The 24,658-nt window shown below is 40.4% G+C and overlaps 1 protein-coding gene across 6 annotated transcripts in view; it reads right to left on the reverse strand.

Moving 5' to 3' along the window:
* ZNF354C (zinc finger protein 354C) overlaps positions 1-24,658 on the reverse strand; it is a 99,311-nt gene that overhangs the window by 41,015 nt on the left and 33,638 nt on the right. For 5 of the 6 annotated variants that reach the window (XR_010660834.1, XM_065917314.1, XM_065917311.1 and 2 more), the window contains exon 2: positions 21,493-21,580. Coding sequence is in view for 5 of the 6 variants with exons in the window: in XM_065917314.1 (XP_065773386.1) it covers positions 21,493-21,580 (88 nt within the window). In the remaining variant the exon portion in view is untranslated. The remainder of the gene's footprint in view (positions 1-21,492; positions 21,581-24,658) is intronic. The other variant, XM_065917313.1, reaches the window with a different exon arrangement.

Here is a 24,658-nt window from a genome sequence, read left to right on the forward strand (position 1 = left end):
GTGAGGATGTATAATCTTCTTTATGTGTTGTTGGATTTGGTATGCTAATATTTTGTTGAGAATTTTTGCATCAATATTCAAAGATTTTGTTGTCATTCAGTCATGTCCAACTCTTCAGGATCCCATGAACTGTAGCCCACCAGGCTCCTCTGTCCATGGGATTCCTAGCAAGAATACTAGAGTGGGTTGCCATTTTCTTCTCCAGAGCATCTTCTTGACCCAGGGATTGAATCCATGTCTCCTGTATTGGCAGATATATCCTTTACTTCTGAGCCACCAGAGAAGCTCCTTATTCAAAATGTTTGACTGTAAATTTCTTTTTTGGTGATATCTTTCCCTGGTTTGGGTATCAGGGTGACGGTGGCTTCATAGAATGTCTTTGGGACTGCAATTTTGGGACTGTTTCCTCCTTTTCAATCTTTTGAGAGTTTGAGAAGAATCAGCATAAGTTCACCTTTGCATGTTTAGTAGAATTCACCTATGAAGACATCTGGCCCTAAACTTCTGTTTGTAGGTAGTTTCTCATTTAAATTACAGATTCTATCTCACTTCTAGTGATTGGTCTGTTCAAATCATCAATTTCTTCTTGATTCAACTTGTGGTATGTATGTTTCTATAAAGTCGTCCATTTCTTCTAGGTTGTCCATTTTGACAGAGGAGCCTGGCAGGCTACAGTTCACAGGGTCGCAAAGAGTCAGAAATGACTAAGCATGCAGTGCCTGCATCATGCATAATTGTTCACAGTATTCTCTTGAGGGTTTTTTTGCATTTCTGCAGTATCAGTTGAGTTTTCTCCTTTTTCATTTCTTATTTAGTTTATTTGGGTTCTCTCTTCTTCTTCGTGGGCCTGGCTAAAGGTTTGTCAATTTTGTTTATCCTTTCAAAGAACCAACTACTGGTTTTATTGATTTTTTTTTCTACTGTTTCTCTCTTTTTTTTTAATCTCGATTTTATTTATTTCCTCTCTGATCTTTATTATTTCCTTCCTTCTGCTGACTTTACGTTTTGATTATTCTTCTTTCTCTAATTCCTTTACGTGGAAGTTTTAATTGAGATTTACTTGAGTTTTTACTTGAGATTTTTCTTAGTTTTTGATGAAGGCCTGTATCACGTGAACTTCCCTGTAGAAACTGCTTTTGCTGCCTCTCGTAGGTTTTGTATGGCTGTGTTTTCACTGTGATTTGTCTCAAGGTTCTTTTTAAACATTCCTTTTTATTCCCTCACTGACCCACTGGCTTTTCAGTAGCATGTCGTTTGGTCTCCATGTAGTCTCTCTTTTTTTTTTTCACCTCTTTTCCTGTGTTCATTTTTAGTTTCATGCCATTGTAATCAGAGAAGATGCTTGAAATAATTTCTATAGTCTTAAATTTATTAAGCTTTGTGTCCTAATGTGTGATAAATTCTAGAAAATGCACTTGAAAAGAATGTGTATTCTGATTTGTCTTTATTTTGATGTAATGTCCTGAAAACACTAATTAAATCTAACTATTCTATTGTTTCATTTAGGCTCTCTGTTGCCTGACTGATTTTGTCTAAGAGATCTGTCCACTGATGTGAGTGGGGTGTTAAAGTCTCCTACTGTTATTGTATTCCCATCAATTTCTCCCTTTATTTAGTATTTATTTTATGTATTTGGGTGCTCCTATATTAAGTGCATATTAAGTTGATAAGGGTAATATGCTCTTCTTGTATTGATGCTTTTATCATTATACAGTGTCCTTCTTTATCTTTATAGTCTTTAAAGTCTACTGCAACTCCTGCTTTTTTGTCATTTCTATTTGCATGAAGTACCTTTTTTCCATCCCTTCACTTTTAATCTATGTGAGTCCTTTGCCCTAAGGTAGGTCTCTTGTAGGCAGCATATCAAACAATCTTGTTCTTTTATCCAGTCTGCCACTCTATGTCTTTTGATTATTTAATCCATTGACATTTAAGGCAATTATTGCTCTTGTTTAAGTTGTGTCCAACTCTTTGCGACCCCACTGACTGCAACATGCCAGGCCCCTCTGTCCTCCACCATCTCCCAGAGTTTGCTCAAATTCTGTCCATTGAGTTGATGATGCTATCTAACCATTTCATCCTCTGTCACCCACTTCTTCTTTTGCCTTGAATCTTTCCATCAAGTGGCCAAAGTATTGGAGCTTCAGCAACAGTCCTTCCAGTGAAGGGTTGATTTCCTTTAGGACTGACTGGTTTGATCTCCTTGCAGGCCAAGGGACTCTCAAGAGTCTTCTCCAGCATCACAATTTGAAAGCATCAATTCTTTGGCACTCAACCTTCTTTACGACCCAATTCTCACATCTGTACATGACTACCGGAAAAACCAGAGCTTTGACTACATGGACTTTTATCAGCAAAGTGATGCATTTATTGCCATTTCAAATCTTGCTTTCCAGTTGATTATTTGTTTCTTCTTCGTTCTTTTTCTTTTTGTGGTTTGATGACTTCTTTTGTTTTATGTTTGTGCTCTCCTTTTTTGGTTTTTATGAATCTATTGTATGTTTTTGATTTATGGCTGCCCTGTTTTTCAAGTATGTTAACTCCTTCCTTTATCTGCTTGCTTTACACTCATAGTCAAATAGGCTCACACATTATGAAAAAGAAAGAAAAAGAATCTAGATTTTCTTATCCTTCTTCCCAACATTTTATGATTCAGATGCCCTTTTCTATGCCTTTTCGCTGTTCCTTGTATTTAATCATTGCTTTCACAAATAGGATTTAAAAAAAAAAAATCTGTATACAGGCTACTTTCCAACTGTGATTTCCTCTTTCCTATATCTTCTTGCTTCTTTTCTATTCAGAGAAGATATCTCAATATTTCTTTTAGGTATTATATTTATATTATAATACCTAATTCTATTTTAGTATTGCTATATTTTTTAAATGTTTGCTATTCTGAGAAATTCTTTTTTTCTCCTACTTTAAATGATAATCATGCTTGATAGAGTATTCTACGTTGGAAATTTTTCTCTTTCAAGACTGAATATATTTTGTCACTCCTAGCTGGCCTACAGTGTTTCTGAGGGAAATCTGCTCATGGCCTTAATGGATTTGTTTATAATTAACTCTTTGTTTTTCTCTTGCTACCTTTAGAATCCTTTATCTTTAACTTCTGCCACTTATATTATAATATATCTTGGAGTAGGTCTGCTTGGGCTTATCTTGTTTGGGGCCCTATGTGTTTCCTTTATCTGGGTATCTGTTTCCTTCCTATGTTTGGGAAGTTTTCCGCCATAATTTCTTCAAATATGTTTTCAATCCCCTTATATCTTTCTTCTCCTTCTGTGGATTGGCCTGCCTTATATTATCTCATTTGTCTCTTATGTTGCTTTCATTTTCTCATTTGGCTTTCCATGGTTTTGATTGGGTGAATACCATTACTTGATCTTATAGATCATTTATTCTTCCTTCTGCATTATTCATTCTTCTGTTCTCTGTCTTGAGCTCAGCTTTCATCTTGGCAGATGAATGCTCCAATTTTCCTTGACTACTCCTTATAGTTTCCACTCCTTTTTACAATAATCTGCATTTCTGCTGATAGTTTTTTTTTTAAAGTAATTCAATATTTTCATTGCCTCCTTTTTGAACTCAGTGTCTGTTAGACTGAAGAGTCTGTTTCATTGTTTCTTCCTCCAGGGGAATTCTCTTGGTCTTTTAACTGAGAGTGGTTTCTTTGCTTCTTCCTTTTGCTTATATTTTCCTAACTCAATGAGTTTCAAAAAAACAAATATCTACTGTAGTCTTGGAGGGTTATTTATATGCAGGAACATCCCTGCATATGTTGTGTGGGTTTAATATTTTTTTGATGTGAGGGCGTTTTTTGGCTTGGATATTTGCTGTCTCCTTCCTCAGCATGTGCTGGCCGTTATACTCTTGATGGGGTTATGCAAGTGCATGGCCTGCTCTCACACTCCCAGCAAGGCAAGGGCAGTGGCTGGCTCCCAGTCTGGGCCCCTCAGTGTAGGCAGCTGGTTGCACATGCTCTGGGGAGGGAGGGGCAGTGGTTGGTGCTGGCACACCGTCGGGAAGGTGCGGGCAGGGACCTGCACCTGTTTACAGGACGCTTGGCGGCGGCAGTGGTTTGCAGCTGCCTCTGGCGTCTAAGATGGCAGCAGTGGCTTGCATCTGCCCCTGTAGCATGTGGAGGTGGTGCCCTGCTGCCTAAGAGCAAACAGAGAAAGATGTTCCTTTGGAGGGCCTGCCCCTCTCCTGGTATGACTCCCAACAATGGTGTCTTGCATCTCTGGCAGGTCCAGGCTTCTTCCTGGACTCCCTTGGTTCAGGCAAACCACACCCTAGACCTTCTGGCTGTCTTCAAACAGTCAACTTGAATGCTCTCCCCTGGGTCTGACTCCCAAAGTCCAAGTTTCAGCATCCAGCACCCCCCCCCCACCCCAGTGGATGAGCTTGTCAAGCTGGGGAGTGCCAGTCTACAACAATGGTATCCTTCTCTGTTTGGCTTGCCCTCTGCAAACCTGTCACTGCACTTTCTTCGGAGGCTTCAAAGTTCCCCGTGTCCTGGCCGATCTCCCCACCAGTGAGGGGACTTCTCTGTGTAGAAACTCTTCCTCCTTCACAGCTTTTCCTCCCTCCCAGTGGCACAGGTCCTGTCCTGATTTCTTTTTTCTTTTTTCCTTTTGTCCTACCCAGTTACGTGGAGATACTCTTGCTCTTTTGCAGGTCTGAGGTCCTGTGCCTGCATTCAGTAGATGTTCTGTGACAGTCCTTCCAAATGTAGATGCATTTTTGATGTAAATATGGAGAGAAGGTGAGTTCCACATCCTACTCCTTTGCCATCTTGATCTGCTATCCCGAAAGTTTTAAGTTACATATGTGGCTTGCATGCATGGGTCACATTATATTGCTACTGCACAGCACTGATCAGTGATTTGCCTAACTGTGGTTTCCTTTTTATTTATTCTGCTTGAGGTTGAGTGAGTGTAGTCAATCTGTAAATACATGTTTTTAAACCAAATTTGAGAAAAATTTGGCCATTATTTCCTTTCAATATATTTTCTGTCCCATTCTCTTTCCTCTTCTAGAATTCCAACTATATGTATCTTAGAACTGTAATATTGCTTTACTAGTAACTGAAACTTTTATCCTTATTCTTCAGACTAGACACTTTCCATTGATGTAGCTACAAGTTTACTGACATTTTCCTATGCTCATTTTCCAAAATTTAAGTCTATTCAGTGATTTTTTTATGTTTCAGATATTTCATTTCTTCAGTTACAAAATTTTTATTAGTTTTTCATAGTCTCTAGTTCTCTGCTTGAATTTCCTACTGACTCATTCTTTGTATGCATATTTTCCTTTAAGTCCCTGCATAGTTATAATAGTGGTTTTAAAATCTGCCTGTTGCAGAGAAAGACAAGTATCATATGATACCACTTATATGTGGAGTCTTAAAAAAAAGGGGGGGGGTACAAATGAACTTATCTACAAAACAAAAATAGAGTTACAGATATAGAAAACAAACATATGGTTACAGGGGGCAAGGGGGGAGGGATAAATCGGGAGATTGGGATTGACATATACACACTCCTATATATAAAGCAGATAACTAATAATGTATAGTGCAGGAAATTCTACTCAGTACTCTGTAATGGTCTATAATGGAAAAGGAGTCAAAAAGAGTGGATGTATGTATATGCATAACTGATTCACTTTGCTGAAACTAACACAACACTGTAAACCAACTATACTCCAATAAAAACTTTAAAATAAAATCAAAGCTGCCTGCTGATTTCAGCATCTGAGTCATCCTGAGTTTGGTCTCTATGATTGTCTTTCTCTTGAATATTGGTCACATTTTCCCTTTTCTTCATATGTCTACCTTATCCTGGACTTTGGACAGTTTATAATGTAGACTCTGGATTTTATTATGTTTCTTTAAGAAGTACTGACTTTAAATTTATTTCTTTAAGCAGGTGGTTAATTCAGAAGTGCTCAGATTTCAAACTCTGTCATCTCAGTAACAGAGAACAGCAAAACCTCTGTCCAGTTCTTAGTTGGGTTACTGTGAGTCTGTCCTGCACATGGTATGGTTCAGAGGTCAGCCTGAGATTCAGGCAGTTTATGCACAGAATTTAGGGTTCCCCTCCCTGACTCTCTCCTTCTTAAGGTTCTTCTGCTTTCAGATGCCCCAAAGGCTGTCTTGTGGTTCTTCATGATAGCAAGACCACAGATTTCTTATCAAGTTTTAACTTGTTTAGATTCTGTTGATGCTGAGTATGGCCTGCCCCTAGGCAAAAGCTGCAAAAACTAGAGTATTTACCCTGTGACAGTCCCTTCATCCAAACACAGACAATTGTCCAGTAATTGTCTGCTCCTAGTTTCTCTTCAGTGCTTTCAGATGATTGTTTCTCATATTTTGTCCAGAGTTTGGTTGTCATTCTCAGATGAATGAATCTGATAGAAGCTATTCTTCTATTGCCAGAAGCTGGAAGCTCATATATTACTTTTTAAATATAAAACAAAATATTCACTAAGTTTAGGCAAGCTCATGAAATATTAAGAAATAACAAAATGACAGAATCCTAGAACTACAGACTTGAAAGATATCAATCATCTATATTTGTTGTTATTAGGAGTGTACAGTATCCTCCTCTTTCCCCAGGACAGTCCTGCACAATGAAAGACTGTTCCATCCAAAATGCTAAAATGATCCTATTTAGAAACACTAGCAATCTTAGCTGCTAAAAGGTAAGTTAAAAATCTGAGTTTCAGCAGGTAGCGTCGTAAGAAGTGTACCTGTCACTTCTTCAGTTTCAAGCAACAGAAGTGAACTTTGGCTCATGCACAAACAGAGGGACGGGGGGCTGCAAGAGCATCGAGAGTCACACAACTAGGCTTGGAAAACGAGCATAAACCAGGGAGGCCAGGTGACCTTCTGGACTAGAGCCAGGACCACACTAGATAACCGGACTTGCAAGAACATTATTGCCATTGTCATGGAAAAGTGGATGGGACAGCCTTAACCACCACCCCCACACCCAGTAGACAGACATTACTTTTCCTGAGCTCCTCCTCTTCCTTCCCCTATAAACTCAATATTACTGCTGCTGCCACACTCACGAGTGCACTCTCTTTGCTCCTGTTCTGTAACATCCCTAGCTTTTGACTGAGTCTGGGGTGAGTAAATGTCCAAACATGGATCACATACCTGTACTTGATCTATAAGGGAAGCTGGAAAATTAAGTATATGGTGATTTTAGCCTCTAGAATATGAAGTGGGGTCTCTTTCCTACTAAGGATGAAAAAGAGGAAAGTTCCCCAAATATAGAAATATGATTTAGATGGTACATAGTCAAAAAATACCTGCTGCATGCCATCCCCATATTTACTTAATTTCTAGTTCTGGGTCATTACCTCCTTGAGAAGAAACACTTAGCCCTGCTGGGACTGGAGCAGGTGATCTGGGTGTTTGGAACCAAGGTAAGCCATGGGCTCAGAGATTTTGCCTCAGCCTCACCCTTATTAGGCTTAGGGATCACCCCTTCTATAATACAGAGATCACAAGACAGGCCTTACAGAGAAAAGCCAGAGAACTATGTCAAATATGTCTGAATTGAAAGAATGAATGGAATGGTAGGAAGAGCAATCTTTCAATAGGATGCAACTGAAAGGGCTTAATTATGAACTGAATTATGTCCGTCCCCCCCCCCCCCACCCAGTTCAAGGGAAACTATAGGCTTCCCTTGTGGCTCAATTGGTAAAGAATCTGCCTGCAATGCAGGAGACCCAGGTCCAATTCCTGAGTCGGGAATATCCCCTGGAAAAGGAAATGGCAACCCACTCCAGTATTCTTGCCTGGAGAATCCCATGGACAGAGGAGCCTGGCAGGTTACAGTCCATGGGGTTGCAAGAGTCAGACATGACTTAGTGACTAAACCACCACCACCAAGTTCATATGTTTAAGTCCAAACTTCTAGAACTCTCAGACTCTGGAGATAAGGTCTTTAAAGAGGTAATTAAACTAAAATATGGTCTTTAGATTGGGCCCTAATCCAATGTGCCTGGTGTCCTTATAAAAAGAGATTAGCACCCAGACATGTACATGCACAGAGGGAAGACCATAGAAGAACACAGTGAGAATTGTGGCTTGCCCTCTGTAAACCAAGGAGACAGGCCTCAGAAGAAACTAAACCTGCCAACATCTTGATCTTAGACCTCTAGCCTCTAGGACTATGAGAAAATACATTTCTGTTGTTTTAAGTCTGTGGCATTTTGTTATGACAGCCTGAGCAGGCATCTTGCTGCTTAGGTGGAATACTCACAGCAACCCCATATTCTGTCTGTACTTCCATCCCATCTCCCTGGGCCTTAGAACACTCCCACCAAAATGACATTCTTTTTCCTTTTAAATCTCAATAACTTTTTTAAAAATGCACAAATTAAACATAAAAACTTCAGAAAAATCAGAAACTGAAAATAAAATGAACAAATATATATCACACTAAATCCTAGAATAGACAAGTTTTACTCATGTTTTAAGAATATATTACAAAATTCATATCCAATTGAACATTCATGTGCTCTTTTGGCCATTTCACTAAACAAAAGGAAAGCAGACACATGCTAAAGAATATGAAGAGCATAAAAGAACACACGGTGATGTGTCCAGTAACTCCATCCTACAGGTAACGGTATAAAGTTTCTCGTTTTTCTTTCCAGAAATGTTTTGTGCAAATATTCATATGTACTCTTGTTTTTAATGGAAAAATTCTGAATCATGATTAACTTGTATTGTACAGACTTACCACATCTACATATACAAATCTTATTCTTTTTAACAACTTCATGATATATGCCACTGTATAGATACCAAAACTTTTCTGCCATTTCCTTTATTGATGAGTATTCAGATGGTTTCTGTTTCTTGCTATCACATACGATGCACAATGACCATTCTCACACAGATTTCTCTGGGTATGTGTACACCTGTATTTATAACATAAAGTAGTAGAGATTCTTCCCTAGTGGCTCACTTGTAAAGAAACTCCCGCCAATGCAGGAGACCTGGGTTCAATCCCTGATCCAGGAAAATCCCACATGCCACAGAGTAACTAAGCCTGCATGCCACAACTATTGAGCCTGTACTCTAGAACCTGGAAGCTGCAGTTACTGAAGCCCCTGGGTCGGGACTCTGCAAGAGAGAAAGGGCTCTGCAAGAGAGAAACCTCTGCAATGAGAAGCCCAAGCACCACAACCAGAGAGAAGCCCCCATTCTCTGCAACTAGAGAAAAGCTGCGCAGCAACGAAGACCCAGCAGAGCCAAAAATAAACAGATAAAAATATTACAGTATGGTGGCCAGATTCCAAGGGTGAGCATCACGTGAGCCAGGTGGAAAGCACCGTCTTGCCTCAAAAGTCACGTAAGAGACTCTGCAAGAGAGAAACCTCTGCAATGAGAAGCCCAAGTACCACAACCAGAGAGAAGCCCCCATTCTCTGCAACTAGAGAAAAGCTGCACAGCAACAAAGACCCAGCAGAGCCAAAAATAAACAGATAAAAATATTATTTAAAAAAAGATAAACTGGTAGAGATTGAACTACTGGCTCAAAGTACATGTACACTTTTAATTCTGACAGCTGTGGCAGACTGTACTATCCCAAGATGACCACACCAATACACCTCCCATATAACACACTCTTCTACAGTGTGACACTGACACTTTTCCCACCAAGAAGTGAGGTCTACATTTCCTTTCTTTGAGTCTGCACAGGGGACTCCGGGGGCTATGACAGCTAGAATTCAGTGGAGGTAATGCTACGTGACTTCTGAGGCAAGACGGTGCTTTCCACCTGGCTCACGTGATGCTCACCCTTGGAATCTGGCCACCATACTGTAAGCCCAAGACATACACAAACTACAGGTGGCTGTTTCATCCAACAACCCTAACCAAGGTCTCAGCCACAAGCTGGCATCAACTACAATACATGTGAAAGATACTTCATATGATTCTACCCTCTAACCTTTGGGCCTTTCAGCTAAGACCCCAGGCTTTGTATAGGAGAGATAAATTGTTTCTGCTATCAGTCTGCATTCTCGATCCAGAGCAACTGTGAAAAGTGAAAAATGATTACTGTTATATGCCCTTAAAATTCTTACTGACATACCATATATCAACTTCCATGTTCAAAATACAACATTTAAATCTGATCATTTAAAATTACCTGATAAATGGAGTACCTTCTTTCATGGATCACAGCCTTGTTGTGGTGAAGGGGCTTGTATAACTCTATGAAGCTAAGAGCTATGCCCTGCAGGGCTACTCAAGACAGATGGGTCATAGTGAAGAATTCTGACACAGTGTGGTCCACTGAAGGAGGGAATGGCAAACCACTACAATGTTCTTGCTGTGAGAGCCCCATGAACAGTGTGAAAGGAAAAAGGAGATGACACTGGGAGATGAGTCCCCCAGGTTGGAAGGTGTCCAATATGCCACTGGGGAAGAGCAGAGGGCAATTACTATTAGCGCCAGAAAGAATGAAGCAGTTGGGTCAAAGTGAAAATGATGTACAGTGTGAATGTGTTTGGTGGTGAAAGTAAAGTCTGATGCTATGGTAAACAATATCGCTTAGGAACCTGGAATGTTAGGTTCATGAATCAAGGTAAATTGGATGTGTTCAATTAGGAGATGGCAAGAGTGAACACTGACATTTTAGAAATCAGTGAATGAAAATGGATGAAAATGGGCAAATTTAATTCAAATGACCATTATATCTACTGCTGTGGGCAAGAAACCCCTAGAAGAAAGGTAGTAACCCTTACAGTCAATAAAAAAAATCCAAAATGCAATACTTGAGTTCAGTTCAGTTCATTCGCTCAGTTGTGTCCGACTCTTTGCGACTCCATGAACCGCAGCATGCCAGGCCTCCCTGTCCATCATCAACTCCCGGAGTCCACACAAACCCATGTCCATAGAGTCGGTGATGCCATCCAACCATCTCATCCTCTGTCATCCCCTTCTCCTCCTGCCCTCAATCTTTCCCAGCATCAGGGTCTTTTCCAATGAGTCAGCTCTTCACATCAAGTGGACAAAGTATTGGAGTTTCAGCTTCAATATCAGTTCTTTCAATGAACACCCAGGACTGATCTCCTTTAAGATGGACTGGTTGGATCTCCTTGCAGTCCAACGGACTCTCAAGAGTCTTCTCCACACCACATTTCAAAAGCATCAATTCTCTGGCGCTCAGCTTTCTTTATAGTCCAACTCTCACATCCATACATGACTACTGGAAAAACCATAGCCTTGACTAGACAGACCTTTGTTCACAAAGTAATGTCTCTGCTTTTTAATATGCTGCCTAGGTTGGTCATAACTTTCCTTCCAAGGAGTAAGTGTCTTTTAATTTCATGGCTGCAATCACCATCTGCAGTGATGGTGATTGTACTTGGGTACAATCTCAAAAATGACAGAATGATCTCAATTTGTTTCCAAGCAAACCATTCAACATCACAGTAATCAAAATTGATGCCCCATCCACTAATGCTGAAGAAGCTCAAGTTGATCCATTCTGTGAAGACCTACAAGATCTTCTAGAACAAATACCAAAAAAAAAAAAAAAAAAAAAAGTCTTTTTCATCATAGGGGACTGGAATGCAAAAGTAGGAAGTCAAGAGATACCTAGAGTAACAGGCAAGTTTGGCCTTGGAGTACAAAATGAAGCAGACAAAGGCTAACTGAGTTTTGTCAAGAGAATGCACTGGCCATAGCAAACACCATTTCAAAGCACCCTTTCAAAGCACAAGCACATATGATGTCTACATATGGACATCACCAGAAGTTCAATACCAAAATCAGACTGATTATATTCTTTGCAGCAGAAGATGAAGAAGCTCTATACAGTCAGAAAAACAAGACCCAAAAGTAGGGAAAACTACTAGGCTAATCAGGTGTGACACAAATCAGATTTCTTATGATTAAACAGTAGGGCTTCCCAGGTGGCACTAGAGGTAAAGAACCTGCCTGCCAATGCAGGAGACATAAGACACATGGATTTGATCCCTGGGTTGGGAAGATCCCCTGGAGGAGGAAATGGCAACCCACTCCAGTATTCTTGCCTGAAGAATCCCATGGACAGAGGAGCCTGGTGGGCTACAGTCCATAAGGTCGCAAAGAGTTGGACACAACTGAAGTGACTTAGCACACATGATAATACAGTGGAGGTGATGAACAGATTCAAGGGATTTGATCTGGTAGATAGAGCACCTGAAGAACTATGGACGGAGTTTTGTAACATTGTATAGGAGGCAGTGACCAAAACCATCCCAAAGAAAAAGAAATGCAAATGGCAAAATGGTTGTCTGAGGAGGCTTTACAAATAGCTGATGAAATAAGAGAGGTGAAAGGCAAGGGAGAAAGGGAAAGATATACACAACTGAATGCAGAGTTCCAGAGAACAGCAAGGAGAAATAAGAAGGCCTTCTTAAATTAAAAATGCAAGGAAATAGGGGAAAACAACTGAATGGGAAAGACTATAGATTTCTTCAAGAAAAGTGGAGATATCAAGGGAACATTTCATGCAAGGAGGGGCATGATAAAAGACAGAAATAGCAAGGACTTAACAGAAACAGAAGAGATTAAGAAGAGGTGGCAAGAATACAAAGAAGAACTATACAAAAAAGATCTTCATGACCCAGATAACCACGATGGTATAGTCATTCACCCAGAGCCAGACATCCTGGAGGGTGAAGTCAAACAGGCCTTAAGAAGCATCACTATGAGCAAAGCTCATGGAGGTGATGGAATTCCAGCCAAGCTATTTAAAATCCTAGAGATGATGCTGTGAAAGTGCTGCACTCAATATGCCAGCAAATTTGGAAAACTCAGCAGTGGCCACAGGACAGGAAAAGGTCAGTTTTCATTCCAATCTCAAAGAAGGGCACTGCCAAAGAATGTTCAAACTATGGTACAAGTGGACTTACTTCACATGCTAGCAAGGTTAGACTCAAAATCCATCAACCTAGGCTTCAGCAGTAGGTGAGCCAAGAACTTCCAGTTGTATAAGCTAGGTTTAGAAAAGGTAGATAAACAAGAGACCAAATTGCCAACATTTGTTGTATCATAGAGAAAGTAACAGAATTCTAGAAAAACATCTACTTCTACTTCACTGACTGAATGTGTGGATCACAACAAACTATGGAAAATTTTTAAATAGATGCGAATACCAGGCTATCTTACTTGTCTCCTGAGAAACCTGTATGCAGGTCAAGAAGCAACAGCTACAACCTGACCTGGAACAACAGACTGGTTCCAAATGGGGAAAGTTCAGTCACTCAGTCGTGTCTGACTCTTTGCAACCCCACGGACTGCAGCACGCCAGGCTTCCCTGTCCATCCCAATTCCCAGAGCCTACTCAAATTCACGTCCATCGAGTCTGTAATGCCATCCAACCATCTCATCCTCTGTCGTCCCTTTCTCCTCCCGCCTTCAGTCTTTCCCGGCATCAGGGTCTTTTCCAAGGAATCAGTTCTGTGCATCAGGTGGCCAAAGTATTGGAGTTCCAGCATCAGTCCTTCCAATGTATATTCAGGGCTGATTTCCTTTAGGAATAACTGGTTGGATGCCCTTGCAATCCAAGGGACTCTTCAAGAGTCTTCTCCAACACCACAGTTCAAAAGCATCAATTATTCAGCGCTCAGCTTTCTTTATAGTCCAACTCTTATATCCATACAGGACTACTGGAAAAACCATAGTTGTGACTAGACGGACCTCTGTTGGCAAAGTAATGTCTCTGTTTTTTAATATGCTGTCTAGGTTGGACATAGCTTTTCTTCCAAGGAGCAAGTGTCCTTTAATTTCATGGTTGCAGTCACCATCTGCAACCATGATTACAGAGCCCCCAAAAATCAAGTCTGTCACTGTTTCTATTGTTTCCCCATCTATTTGCCATGAAGTGATGGGACTGGATGCCATGATCTTCGTTTTCTGAATGCTGAGTTTTAAGCCAACTTTTTCTCTCTTCTTTCACTTTCATCAAGAGGCTCTTTAGTTCTTCTTCACTTTCTACCATAAGGGTGGTGTCATCTGCATATCTGAGGTTTTTTCATTTTGCATGGTATACTCTGCATATAAGTTACATAAGCAGGGTGACGATATATAGCCCTGACGCACTCCTTTCCCGATTTGGACCAGTCTGTTGTTCCATGTCTGGTTCTGACTGTTAGAAACTGGGAAAGGAGTACATCAAAGGAGTACACCCTGCTTATTTAACTTACAGGCAGAGAACATCATGTGAAATGCTGGGCTGGATGAATCCCAAGCTGGAATCAAGATTGCCAGGAGAAATATCAACAACCTCAGATGTGCAGATCCTACCACTCCAATGGCAGAAAGCGAAGAGGACCTGAAGAGCCTCTTAATGAGGGTGAAAGAAGAGAGTGAAAAAGCTGGCTTAAAACTCAACATTCAGAAAACTAAGATCATGGCATCCAATCTCATCACTTCATGGCAAATATAAGGGAAAAAAATGGAAGCAGGGACAGATTTTATTTTCTTGGGTTCCAAAATCATTGTAGACAGTGACTGCAGCCATAAAATAAAGAGATGCTTGTTCCTTGGAAGGAGAGCCATGATAAATGTAAATAGCTTGTTAAAAAGCAGAGACAATGCTTTGCTGACAAAGGTCCATATAGTCAAAGCTATGGTTTTTCCAATAGTCAGGTAAAGATGTGAGAGTTGGACCATAAAGATGACTGAGTGTTGAAGAATTGATGCCTTCAAACTGTGGTGCTGGTGAAGGTTCTTGAGAGTCCCTTGGACTGCAAGATCAAATCAGTCAATCATAAAGGAAATCAGTCCTGAATATTCACTGGAAGGACTGATGCTGAAGCCGAAGCTTCAGTACTTTGGCCACCTGAAGCACAGAGCTGACTCATTTGAAAAGACCCTAATGGTGAGAAAGATTGAAGGTAAAAGGAGAAGGGGCAACAGAGAATGAGATAACTGGATGGCCTCACCTATTCAATGGACATGTATTTGAGCAACAGGAGTTACTGGAGGACAGAGGAGCCTCCCGTGCTGCAGTTCACTGGATCACAAAGAAATGCACATGACTTAGGAAGTGAACAAGAACAAAAACCATATCATATTCAAACACTGAAAACCAAAGATAAAGAAAAGATACATGTTACCTATAGAGGAACAAACACATGTTATCTAAGAATTACAGTCGATCTCATGAGAAACCACAGAAATATGAAGATAAACATTTAAAGTATTTAAAGAAAACACTAATCTACAATTCCATACACAGGGAAATCAAAAGTGATGAGAAATACTTTCTCAGACAAAAAATTCATTACCAGCAGATCTGTCCTGCAAGAAAATGATGAAAGAAGTTCTTCAGGGAGAAAGAAAATAACACAGATCAGAAATGTGAATCTACAATAAGGAAGAGTGACAAAGAAGGAATAAATCAAAATATTTTTCTTATTCTTAATTGATCTAAAAGATAGCTGTTTAATTAAAGTAATAATAACAATAAATTTGGTGATTATAGTAAGTGATGAGTAAAACGACTGACAATAATGCCGTAAGAGATGGGTGGGAAGAATTGGGATTACTTTGTTAACAAGGTATTTGTAGTATGTAGGAAGTATTATTCAAAGGTAGACTCACAATTAGTGGTAATTTATACTGCAAACTGCAGGACAACTATTTATTTTAAAAAAAAAAGAAGTATCACTGATATGTAGAGACAGTACAAAGATCTGTGTTGCCAGTGGTTCGGAGTGGGGCAGGGGAAGATTGTTGAATAGGTGAAGCAAAGAGAAATTTTTTGGACAGTGAAACTATTCTGTATAATACTGTAATGGTGGATATAAGACACAATACATTTTTTAAAACTCATAGAAATTTACAACACAAAGAGTGAAATTTAATGTACGCAAATTTTAAAAAGTCATTTAGGATGTTGGGGGATCCCAGAATGGAACACAGAATCTGAGAGAACAATCTAACCATAATACAAATGTATGACATAGCCTAATGAAGGAAGTGGTACAAACGATGCTGACTTTCTTAACTCTGGAAATGAGTGGAGGCTGTAAGACAAAAGAAATTGTTCATAAGTATTGTACTCTGGTCGATAAAGTAGTTTTTTGTTGTTGTCCTCGTCGTTCGGTTGTTGAGTCATTTATGACTCTTTGCAACTCCAAGGACTGTAGCACGCTAGGCTCCTCTGTCCTTCCAATGAATATTCAGGGTTGATTTCCTTTGGGATTGACTGGTTTAATCTCCTTGCAGTCCAAGGGACTCTCAAGAATCTTCCCCAACACCACAGCTCAAGAGAATTAATTCTTTGGCACGCAGCTTTCTTTATTGGTCCAACTCTCACATCCATACATGACTACTGGAAAAACCATCGTTTTGACTATATGGACCTTTGCCAATGAAGTGATGTCTCTGTTTTTCACACATATAGGTTAGAATTGAAAGGTTAAAGTCAAAGGATGGCAGATGGTGGGAGCTATGTTTCTCACTGTTGTTGGAATGGGAGGTTACAGGTAAGGAAGGAGAGCAGGCTAGAAAGATCCCTGTGGTAATAAATTAGAGTTGGAGACATCAGCATGAACTAATACATAGCTTAACACAGATACAAGTGGTTACATATTGAAATGTGCACACATACACAAACACAGATGGTTACATATAAGAACACACACACATACACACACACAGAGGTTAGTATACACATATATTTCCTTGTCAGCTAAGAGAATCTAAAAGCAAAGACACCCCAGTAGCAATGAGTAAACCTAAGGCCCAGATCTTACTTTTTAGTATCATTCTCCAAGAAAAAGAACCAAGGCTACTAGAGAAATAGCTGATTTTGATACAGCATCTTATAGTACCAAAGGTAAGGAAGTGCTCCAAAAGCAAAACAAAAGAAGTACACAGATAGTGGTGTGTCATGGGGACAGAGTAAAAAGTGAAAGCGCTCCTGCTGACCAAAGATGGAACAATCTGAGCGAACAAAATGAAGCAGCACTAGATTATAACCTAAAACATAAACTAAGAACCTGTGAATCCATATTGACACAAAGGGGGAAGAAGTGACAATCCTCCATTCAGAATTCCAGATGATTTAGTAGATTCTCTACACCCAAGGAGATGGACCATGACCCCCTCCTCCTCCCATGCGGGCTGCACATAGTGCCTTCTGCTCAGAGGACAGTGTGGGCAGATGGAAAAAGAAAGTTTGCCATAGAGCGACCTGGCAAAAATACCTCAGTTAGGTGGCTAGGTCAATATCAACAATGATGAGTTATGTTATTATATGTAGTTTTGATGATGTAATAAGAATTACACTTTACCTCTGTGTAATTCTCCCCAAAACCTCTAACTTCAGCCCTACATTAAGAAAAACATCAGACATACCATAACAGAGGAACATTCTACAAAACATCTATCTAACCAATACTTTTCAAAACTGTTATAGTCATCAAAAAGAGGAAAGATGAGAAACAGCCAGGAGGAGCCTAAGAAAAATATGACAACTAAATGTAATGTGGCATCCTGGATGGGATCCTGGAACAGAAAAAGGACTTCAGAGAAAAACTAAAGAAATCCAAATAAAGCATGGACTTTAGTTAATGACAGTGCATCAATACTGGCTCATTAATTACAATAACTATTTCATAATAACGCAAAATGTTAGTAATAGGGAAAACTGGGTACAGGGTGTACGGTAATTATGGTAGTATCTTTGCAATCTGAAACTATTCTGAAAAATAATTTTAAAAATAGTGACAATAACAAAACAAATATTGATTTACTGCCAAAAAAAGTTAACTGACAGACTATAAATCAATAGCACCGAGTCCTATGTACCTTTTCCACACAAGATAAATTATAGGCTGCATGGAAATAGAAGAGAATAAGGAATATTGGTAAAATCTGGACATATCCTGATTTTTCCAACAATTATCTTTGTTTGCTATTTTATTTTTCTACAGACAACAGAGAGAAATTTGCCTTTTAGGACCCTTAATGAAGAAAGAAGTTGAAATTGAGTATTACCACTGAACTGATTCAAATGAAGTAATGAGACCTGTAACTGGGTCACTTCAGCTCTAAGAGACTTAATCAAAAGGGTTAGGTACTAAATTACTGGTCCACAATTTGCATCTCCACTGGTTCTGCATTGCAAACATACTTCTCTACATCTTCCTTTAGCCAAAATCAAGTAAGTCTCTCCAGCTTGGGCGTGTGGGAAAGCTCAGACAGTGGAAGGCCTACCTGCTGACAGAGGGTAGCCCAGGTTACTGCTGGGTTTTGCTTTGCAGTGCATTGTGCTGATTTTACATTCTGGTTTCCAGAAACATTCATCTTCTTATAACTAAAGAATCAAAGTAAAGTCTACCCTAGAGATTTTAGGACCAAATCTGGCAGATCCTAAAATAATGCTGTAACTAACAATAGTGACAGGTAGCATTAATTGAGATTTAATCTGTACCATGAGCTGCTCTTAATACTCTACATATATTTTTTCAGAGCATGTTAACTGTATAGACTGTCTTGTATGGGTAAAAATCAGCTGTACTGCCGTGAGATCGCTTCAGGAAAATTAGAGATATCAAGGGAATATTTCATGCAAAGATAGGCACAATAAAGGACAGAAACAGTATGGACCTAACAGAAGCAGAAGATATTAAGAAGAGGTGGCAAGAACACACAGAAGAACGATACAAAAAAAGATCTTCATGACCCAGATAACACAATAGTGTGATCACTCACCTAGAGCCAGACATCCTGGAGTGTGAAGTCAAGTGGGCCTTAGGAAGCATCACAAAGAACAAAGCTAGTGGAGGTGATGGAATTTCAGGTGAGCTATTTCAAATCCTAAAAGATGATCTTGTGAAAGTGTTGCTCTCAATATGCCAGCAAATTTGGAAAACTCAGCAGTGGCCACAGAACTGGAAAAGGTCAGTTTTCATTCCAATCTCAAAGAAAGGCAATGCCAAAGAATGTTCAAACTACACACAATTGCACTCATCTCACAAGCTAGCAAAGTAATGCTCAAAATTCTCCAAGCCAAGCTTCAACAGTACGTGAACCAAGAACTTCCAGATGTTCAAGTTGGATTTAGAAAAGGCAGAGAAATCATAGGTCAAATTGCCAACATCCATTGGATCATAGAAAAAGCAAGAGAGTTCCAGAAAAACATCTACTTCTGCTTCATTGACTATGCTGAAGCCTTTGACTGTGCATCACAACAAACTGGAAAATTCTTCAAGAGATGGGAATACCAGACCACCTTACCTGCCTCCTGAGAAACCTGTATACAGGTCAAGAAGCAACAGTTAGAACTGGACATGGAACAACGGACTGGTTCAAAATTGGGAAAGGAGTATGTCAGGGCTGTATACTGTCATCCTGCTTATTTAACTTATATGCAGAGTACATCATGAGAAATGCTGGGCTGGATGAAGCACATGCTGGAATCAAGATTGCCAGGAGAAATATCAATAACCTTAGATATGCAGATGACACTACCCTCATAGCAGAAAGTGAAGAGGAACTAAAGAGTCTCTTGATGAAGGTGACAGAGAAGAGTGAAAAAGTTGGCTTAAAACTCAACGTTCAAAAAACGAAGATCATGGCATCCAGTCTCATCACTTCATGGCAAATAGATGGGGAAACAATGGAAACAGTAACACACTTTATTTTCTTGGGGTCCAAGATCACTGCAGATGATGACTGCAGCCATGAAATTAAAAGACACTTGCTTCTTGGAAGAAAAGGTATGACAAACCTAGACAGTATATTAAAAAGCAGAAACATTACTTTGCCGAGAAAGGTCCATCTAGTCAAAGCTATGTTTTATCCAGTAGTCATGTATGGATGTGAGAGTCGGACCATAAAGAAAACTGAATGCCAAAGAGCTGATGCTTTTGAACTGTGCTGTTTTGGAAGACTGTTGAGAGTCCCTCGGACTGCAAAGAGATCAAACCAGTCAATCCCAAAGGAAATCAATCCTGAATATTCATTGGAAGAACTGAGGCTGAAGCTGAAGCTCCAATACTTTGGCTACCTAATGTGAGGAGCTGACTCATTAGGAAAGACCCTGATGCTGGGAAAGACTGAAGGCAGAAGAAGACGGGGACGACAGAGGATGAGATGGTTGGATGGCATCACTAACTTTATGGACATGAGTTTGAGCAAGCTCCGGGAGATGGTGAAAGACAGGGAAACCTAGCGTGCTGCAGTCCATGGGGTCACAAAGAGTTGGATACGACTGAGCAACTGAACAACAACAAAACTGTGATTAAGTTAATTGCTTCTCTGTGCCCCAGTTTCCCCATCTGTAAAATGCAGATACTAGCAGTCCTCTATTAGCAAGTTTAAACGAGGCATGTATATTACTAACCACACTTACAAATGAGAAAACGAAGCACAGAGGGAGAAAATAATTTTATTTCGTCACATTCCTAGTCCACATGTGGACTCATAAAATCAACTTCCAGAGTCCACATTTTCAAACTGTGGGCTACCACTACTTTTTAGAAAAGCAGCCAGTGACAAACAAGGGAAGAAAGTTGGTGTTGGGAGAATGACGGAACTTCCGTGTAGAAATATCTCATAAGAGTTTGGGAATGACAGACTGGATCTTTAGGAAAAAGTTCAGGTCTGAGGAGAGAGATTCGATAAAGATCCTGAGAAAAATGAGAGTTAAATAATGAAAAGAGATCTCAAAAGGACCAAGAAACAAGAGCTGGAGGGGGATCTGAAATAGCAGGGAAAAAACAAAAGAGAGGGAGATAGAGGCACCCAGTGGATGAGAGGGACATGAGGTGGCTTAGCATCACAGTTGCACAAGGCAGAGAAAGTGCCAAGAAAGAGGGAGTCCTTTGTCCTCCCCAATGCCAGCTTGTGAGCCGAGGTCAAGTTCAATTCCTTCTGTGATGCCCACCAGGTATCAGTCCTAACCTTCAGTATCAGCTCAAAATAACTCCACTTCTCCAATCTCTCCCCTGAATTTTCTTGGGCATTCGGTCATTTCCTAAGATCAGCACCAAACTCCCTGAGGACAAAAGTAACACCTCTCCTTTGTATCCACTCGCCACGCACAGTACCCTGTACACTGTCAGAGCTCCACAAATGCCAGCCGAGCGTGTCCTGTGGCCCTTCCATGGCTTTGCTCCAGTGATACTCTGTCACCTGTGAAGATAAAGATTGCCTATACCCCATACTCCTCACAAGCACCTATCCTATCTGGAAGCCTATGTTCAGAGCCGACTCAATCTTTGGTCACAAAGTGAGTTTGGGGGTGAATTAAGAGTGACCTCTGTCTAGGGACAGAGGATGCACATTCCTCAGCAACCCCTTGATAAGTCCAGGATCACGGGAAAAACCTATCAGACTCTAGATTAGCCACAGTTTTCACTGGAAAGTAGAGTAGCTGGACAAAGAATGGAAATACGTCCACCATCTCTGAACACAGTGGGAAATTCATGAAAAAGACAAAATTTACTTACTGTCATCTGAGCAGGCAGCAAATCCAAGGCCATTCTTTCCTTCTCAGTTTTCCTGTCAAGGGAGAGCAGAGTGCTTGACAAGGTAGGTCTGCAAAGAAAAAAAGGTGTCATGAAGAACTCTGGTGTCAAAGCATGGAAAAAGTAAGTTACAACTACCCATAATGTCCATCAGGTCCGAACAAAGCCATGCCATACAAATGACGCAAACCAAGTCTAAAAGTGTGCCTACTAAGCCAATTAAGTTCTAAGACCATTTGCCAACCTCCACCTCTGCCTTGATATTAACCATACTTCTAACTTCCATATATAGATGCTTTTAACATCCACTGGGCTCTATTGGCTATATCTAAGCAATCTGTGACTCATCACAGATTTCTGGAGTCTTGAAGATAGCTTTAAACTATACATTCAAACGGTCACAGCGAATGTGAGTGTCTCAGACTGCCACTTTTCAAACATATCTAGCTAATCCTAAGCCTGTTTGCCTTGCTTCACCATTTCCTTCCTGAAGAAACCACAATAAAGGAGCTTGCCCACGCGTGCCGTCTCTTTTTCTATGGAATTGTTAGGGGAAGCACACTGATTGAAACCACCCGCCCTGGCCAGGCACCATAGTAACCATTTGCATGAGTTGTTTTACAATAGGACGTCCTGGTAAGGAACAGGGAACTAATAAGCCTCCACCAACCAGAAGAGTTCAGGAAAGGTCAAAAGGAGACACCACCTGTCCGCACCTCCCAGAAACCTTCTTGTTGGCATCCATCTTGGCTGAACAAGGCGTGCACCACCAGGAAGGAGTCAGAATGATTGGCTAAGGACAACCCGGAAACTAATCCCATCACCATAAATCCCGAGACTGCAGGCCACGCTGCTCTCTACCCGGGTGCCCTTTACCAATAAAATCTCTTGCTTTGTCAGCACGTGTGTCTACTCGGACAATTAATTTCTGAGTGTTAGACAAGAGCCCAGTTTCGGGCCATGGAAGGGGTCCCCCTTCCTGCAACAAATGGTGACTCTGGCGGGACTCTTCGCTGCAACTGACATCCTGACCACTCGGGGTACTCAGGGGCCAGCTTGCCTGCCGATGGACCAGACCCAGCGGCCGCAACTGGGACCCTTTGTCCCTGGTCTCCTCCTGACATGGACAGCTGACCAGAGTGCCCCGACCGGTAAGGAACAAGAGACTTTATTGACCTCTCTCCCCTTCCCTCTCTCTTTCCTCTCCTTAACCCTTCCTATCCTCCCCCATTTTTCTAGTCCCCTGGTCCTGGACGCAGGAATCTGGTCAAAGGGCCTCAGCCTGAGCTGAGGATTGGAGACTGATCACCTCCTCTTGGCAGAGAACTCGAATTCTGGGTCTGTTCTGGTCTGGTTTCTGGTAGGGCCAAGTTCCAGTCCTCCCTTCTCTGGAGGCCCGGGGTAAAGTCCCATAATGCCTGGGTATCTGTAGGTGGCAGGAGATGTCTGTAAGGCCACCCCTTTTGCCCCCCTTTCCCACCTCCTCCCCCTTCTTTCAACCTGGCTTGCTTTCCTCCCTTTGAAATCTTTGCAGATCTGAGATATTTTCCTTTACTCTCTTAGTACTTGGATCTGAAGTTCTGTGTCTCTATAGGAGGTTTTCTGAGAGACAGTATTCTTGTATTTAAGGGAGTGGCTGATGAGGGCTGCCAGGTCTATATGTGTGTTTTAACTCTGTGTTCTGTGTTGTGATTTTTGATGGCCATTTTGCTTTATCTGGCCACCACTTGGTTTAGACCTGCCGCCATTTTGTTAAAACTTGATTTTCTTTCCCTGTGCCTTGAGACCAGGGCTCTCAGGAACACTTATCTAGACCATCTCTAACTCCTGAGACTTAGGGAAAATGGAAAAAAGCCTTTAAAATTTTTATTTATTCCAAATGTTTTTTATAAACTAGTAAACTTTATATTGTAATATCTAATTAATGACTAAACTTAGAAAATGAAGCTGGATCTTGCACTGTATCTGTCTAAATAAATCTTGGTATGTCTTTGTCTCTGGGTAATATTTTTGAGGTTAGTTTGTAAATGAACTCTATTTAATTGGCTTAAAGAAAGATAAGTGCTTATAAATCAAATAATTCTAAATTAAACAATAAATTCTAGGCTCGTGTGAACTGCTAAATATTCAGTATTAAATACCTGATATTAATGTTTGTTTGTTGACCTATCTAATATAGACATGTCTTAGAGTAATTAACATTAACTAGAATATTTTCATTGTATCTAGGTTTAGTATAAGTTAAGTATTACCATAACTGTTACAAGTTTGTCAACAAGGACATTACCTAGAGTGAAGAAACTTCTTTAAAAAATGTAAATGAGATATAAGCTTTTAGATAAGCTCTATTACGAATAATTATGGTTTAGGAATATCTGCCTAAAATAGTCTCTCTAGATTGGGGTAACTTGAATTTCTAAGGGTTGTGCTAAACTAAGTGTTGGAAGTCTATTGAATAGTTAGGTCCTTTCCAAATAAAATAAGATTTCGAAACATTTACTACTAAACACTGATTTCCTTTTACAGGAAAACTAAAGAGATTTGGGACTAAATGAATAATGTTTGGTGCCATCCTAAAATGTTTTAAGAAAGCAAGGGTTTTAGAAACTATCACTGGTATTTATGCTCACCAATCTATAAGGCGCTAATATAAAAGTGAGTTTTTGGTTGCTAAAGGAAAATAGGAAGTGTGTTTTCAGTAAAAAAAAAAAAAAAAAAAAAAAAGTATGAAAAAATACTAAAAATAGTTATGCATGATCAGGGTTTTTTAAAAACTGGATTACAATTAGTTAGATAAATGGATTTTGTCAGGAATGACACAGCCAAAACTGGTTAGGTCCAAGACATGGAGTCGACTTTCACTAGACCTGGAGCCTTCTCTCTGGCATCCATCTTGGCTGAACAAGGCTTGCACCACCAGGAAGGACTCTGAGTCAGAATGATTGGCTAAGGACAACCTGGAAACTAATCCCATCACCATAAAACCCGAGACTGCCATGTGGCAGAGTAGTTCTCCTGGGTTCCCTGACCCTGACCCTCCTGCTCTCCACCTGGGCGCCCTTTCCCAATAAAATCTCTTGCTTGGCAAGCACATGTGTCTCCTCAGACAATTCATTTCTGAGTGTTAGACAAGAGCCCAGTTTCAGGC

The sequence above is a fragment of the Muntiacus reevesi genome, chromosome 1, assembly GCF_963930625.1.
Source record: "Muntiacus reevesi chromosome 1, mMunRee1.1, whole genome shotgun sequence".
Classification (NCBI taxonomy): Eukaryota; Metazoa; Chordata; class Mammalia; order Artiodactyla; family Cervidae; genus Muntiacus; species Muntiacus reevesi.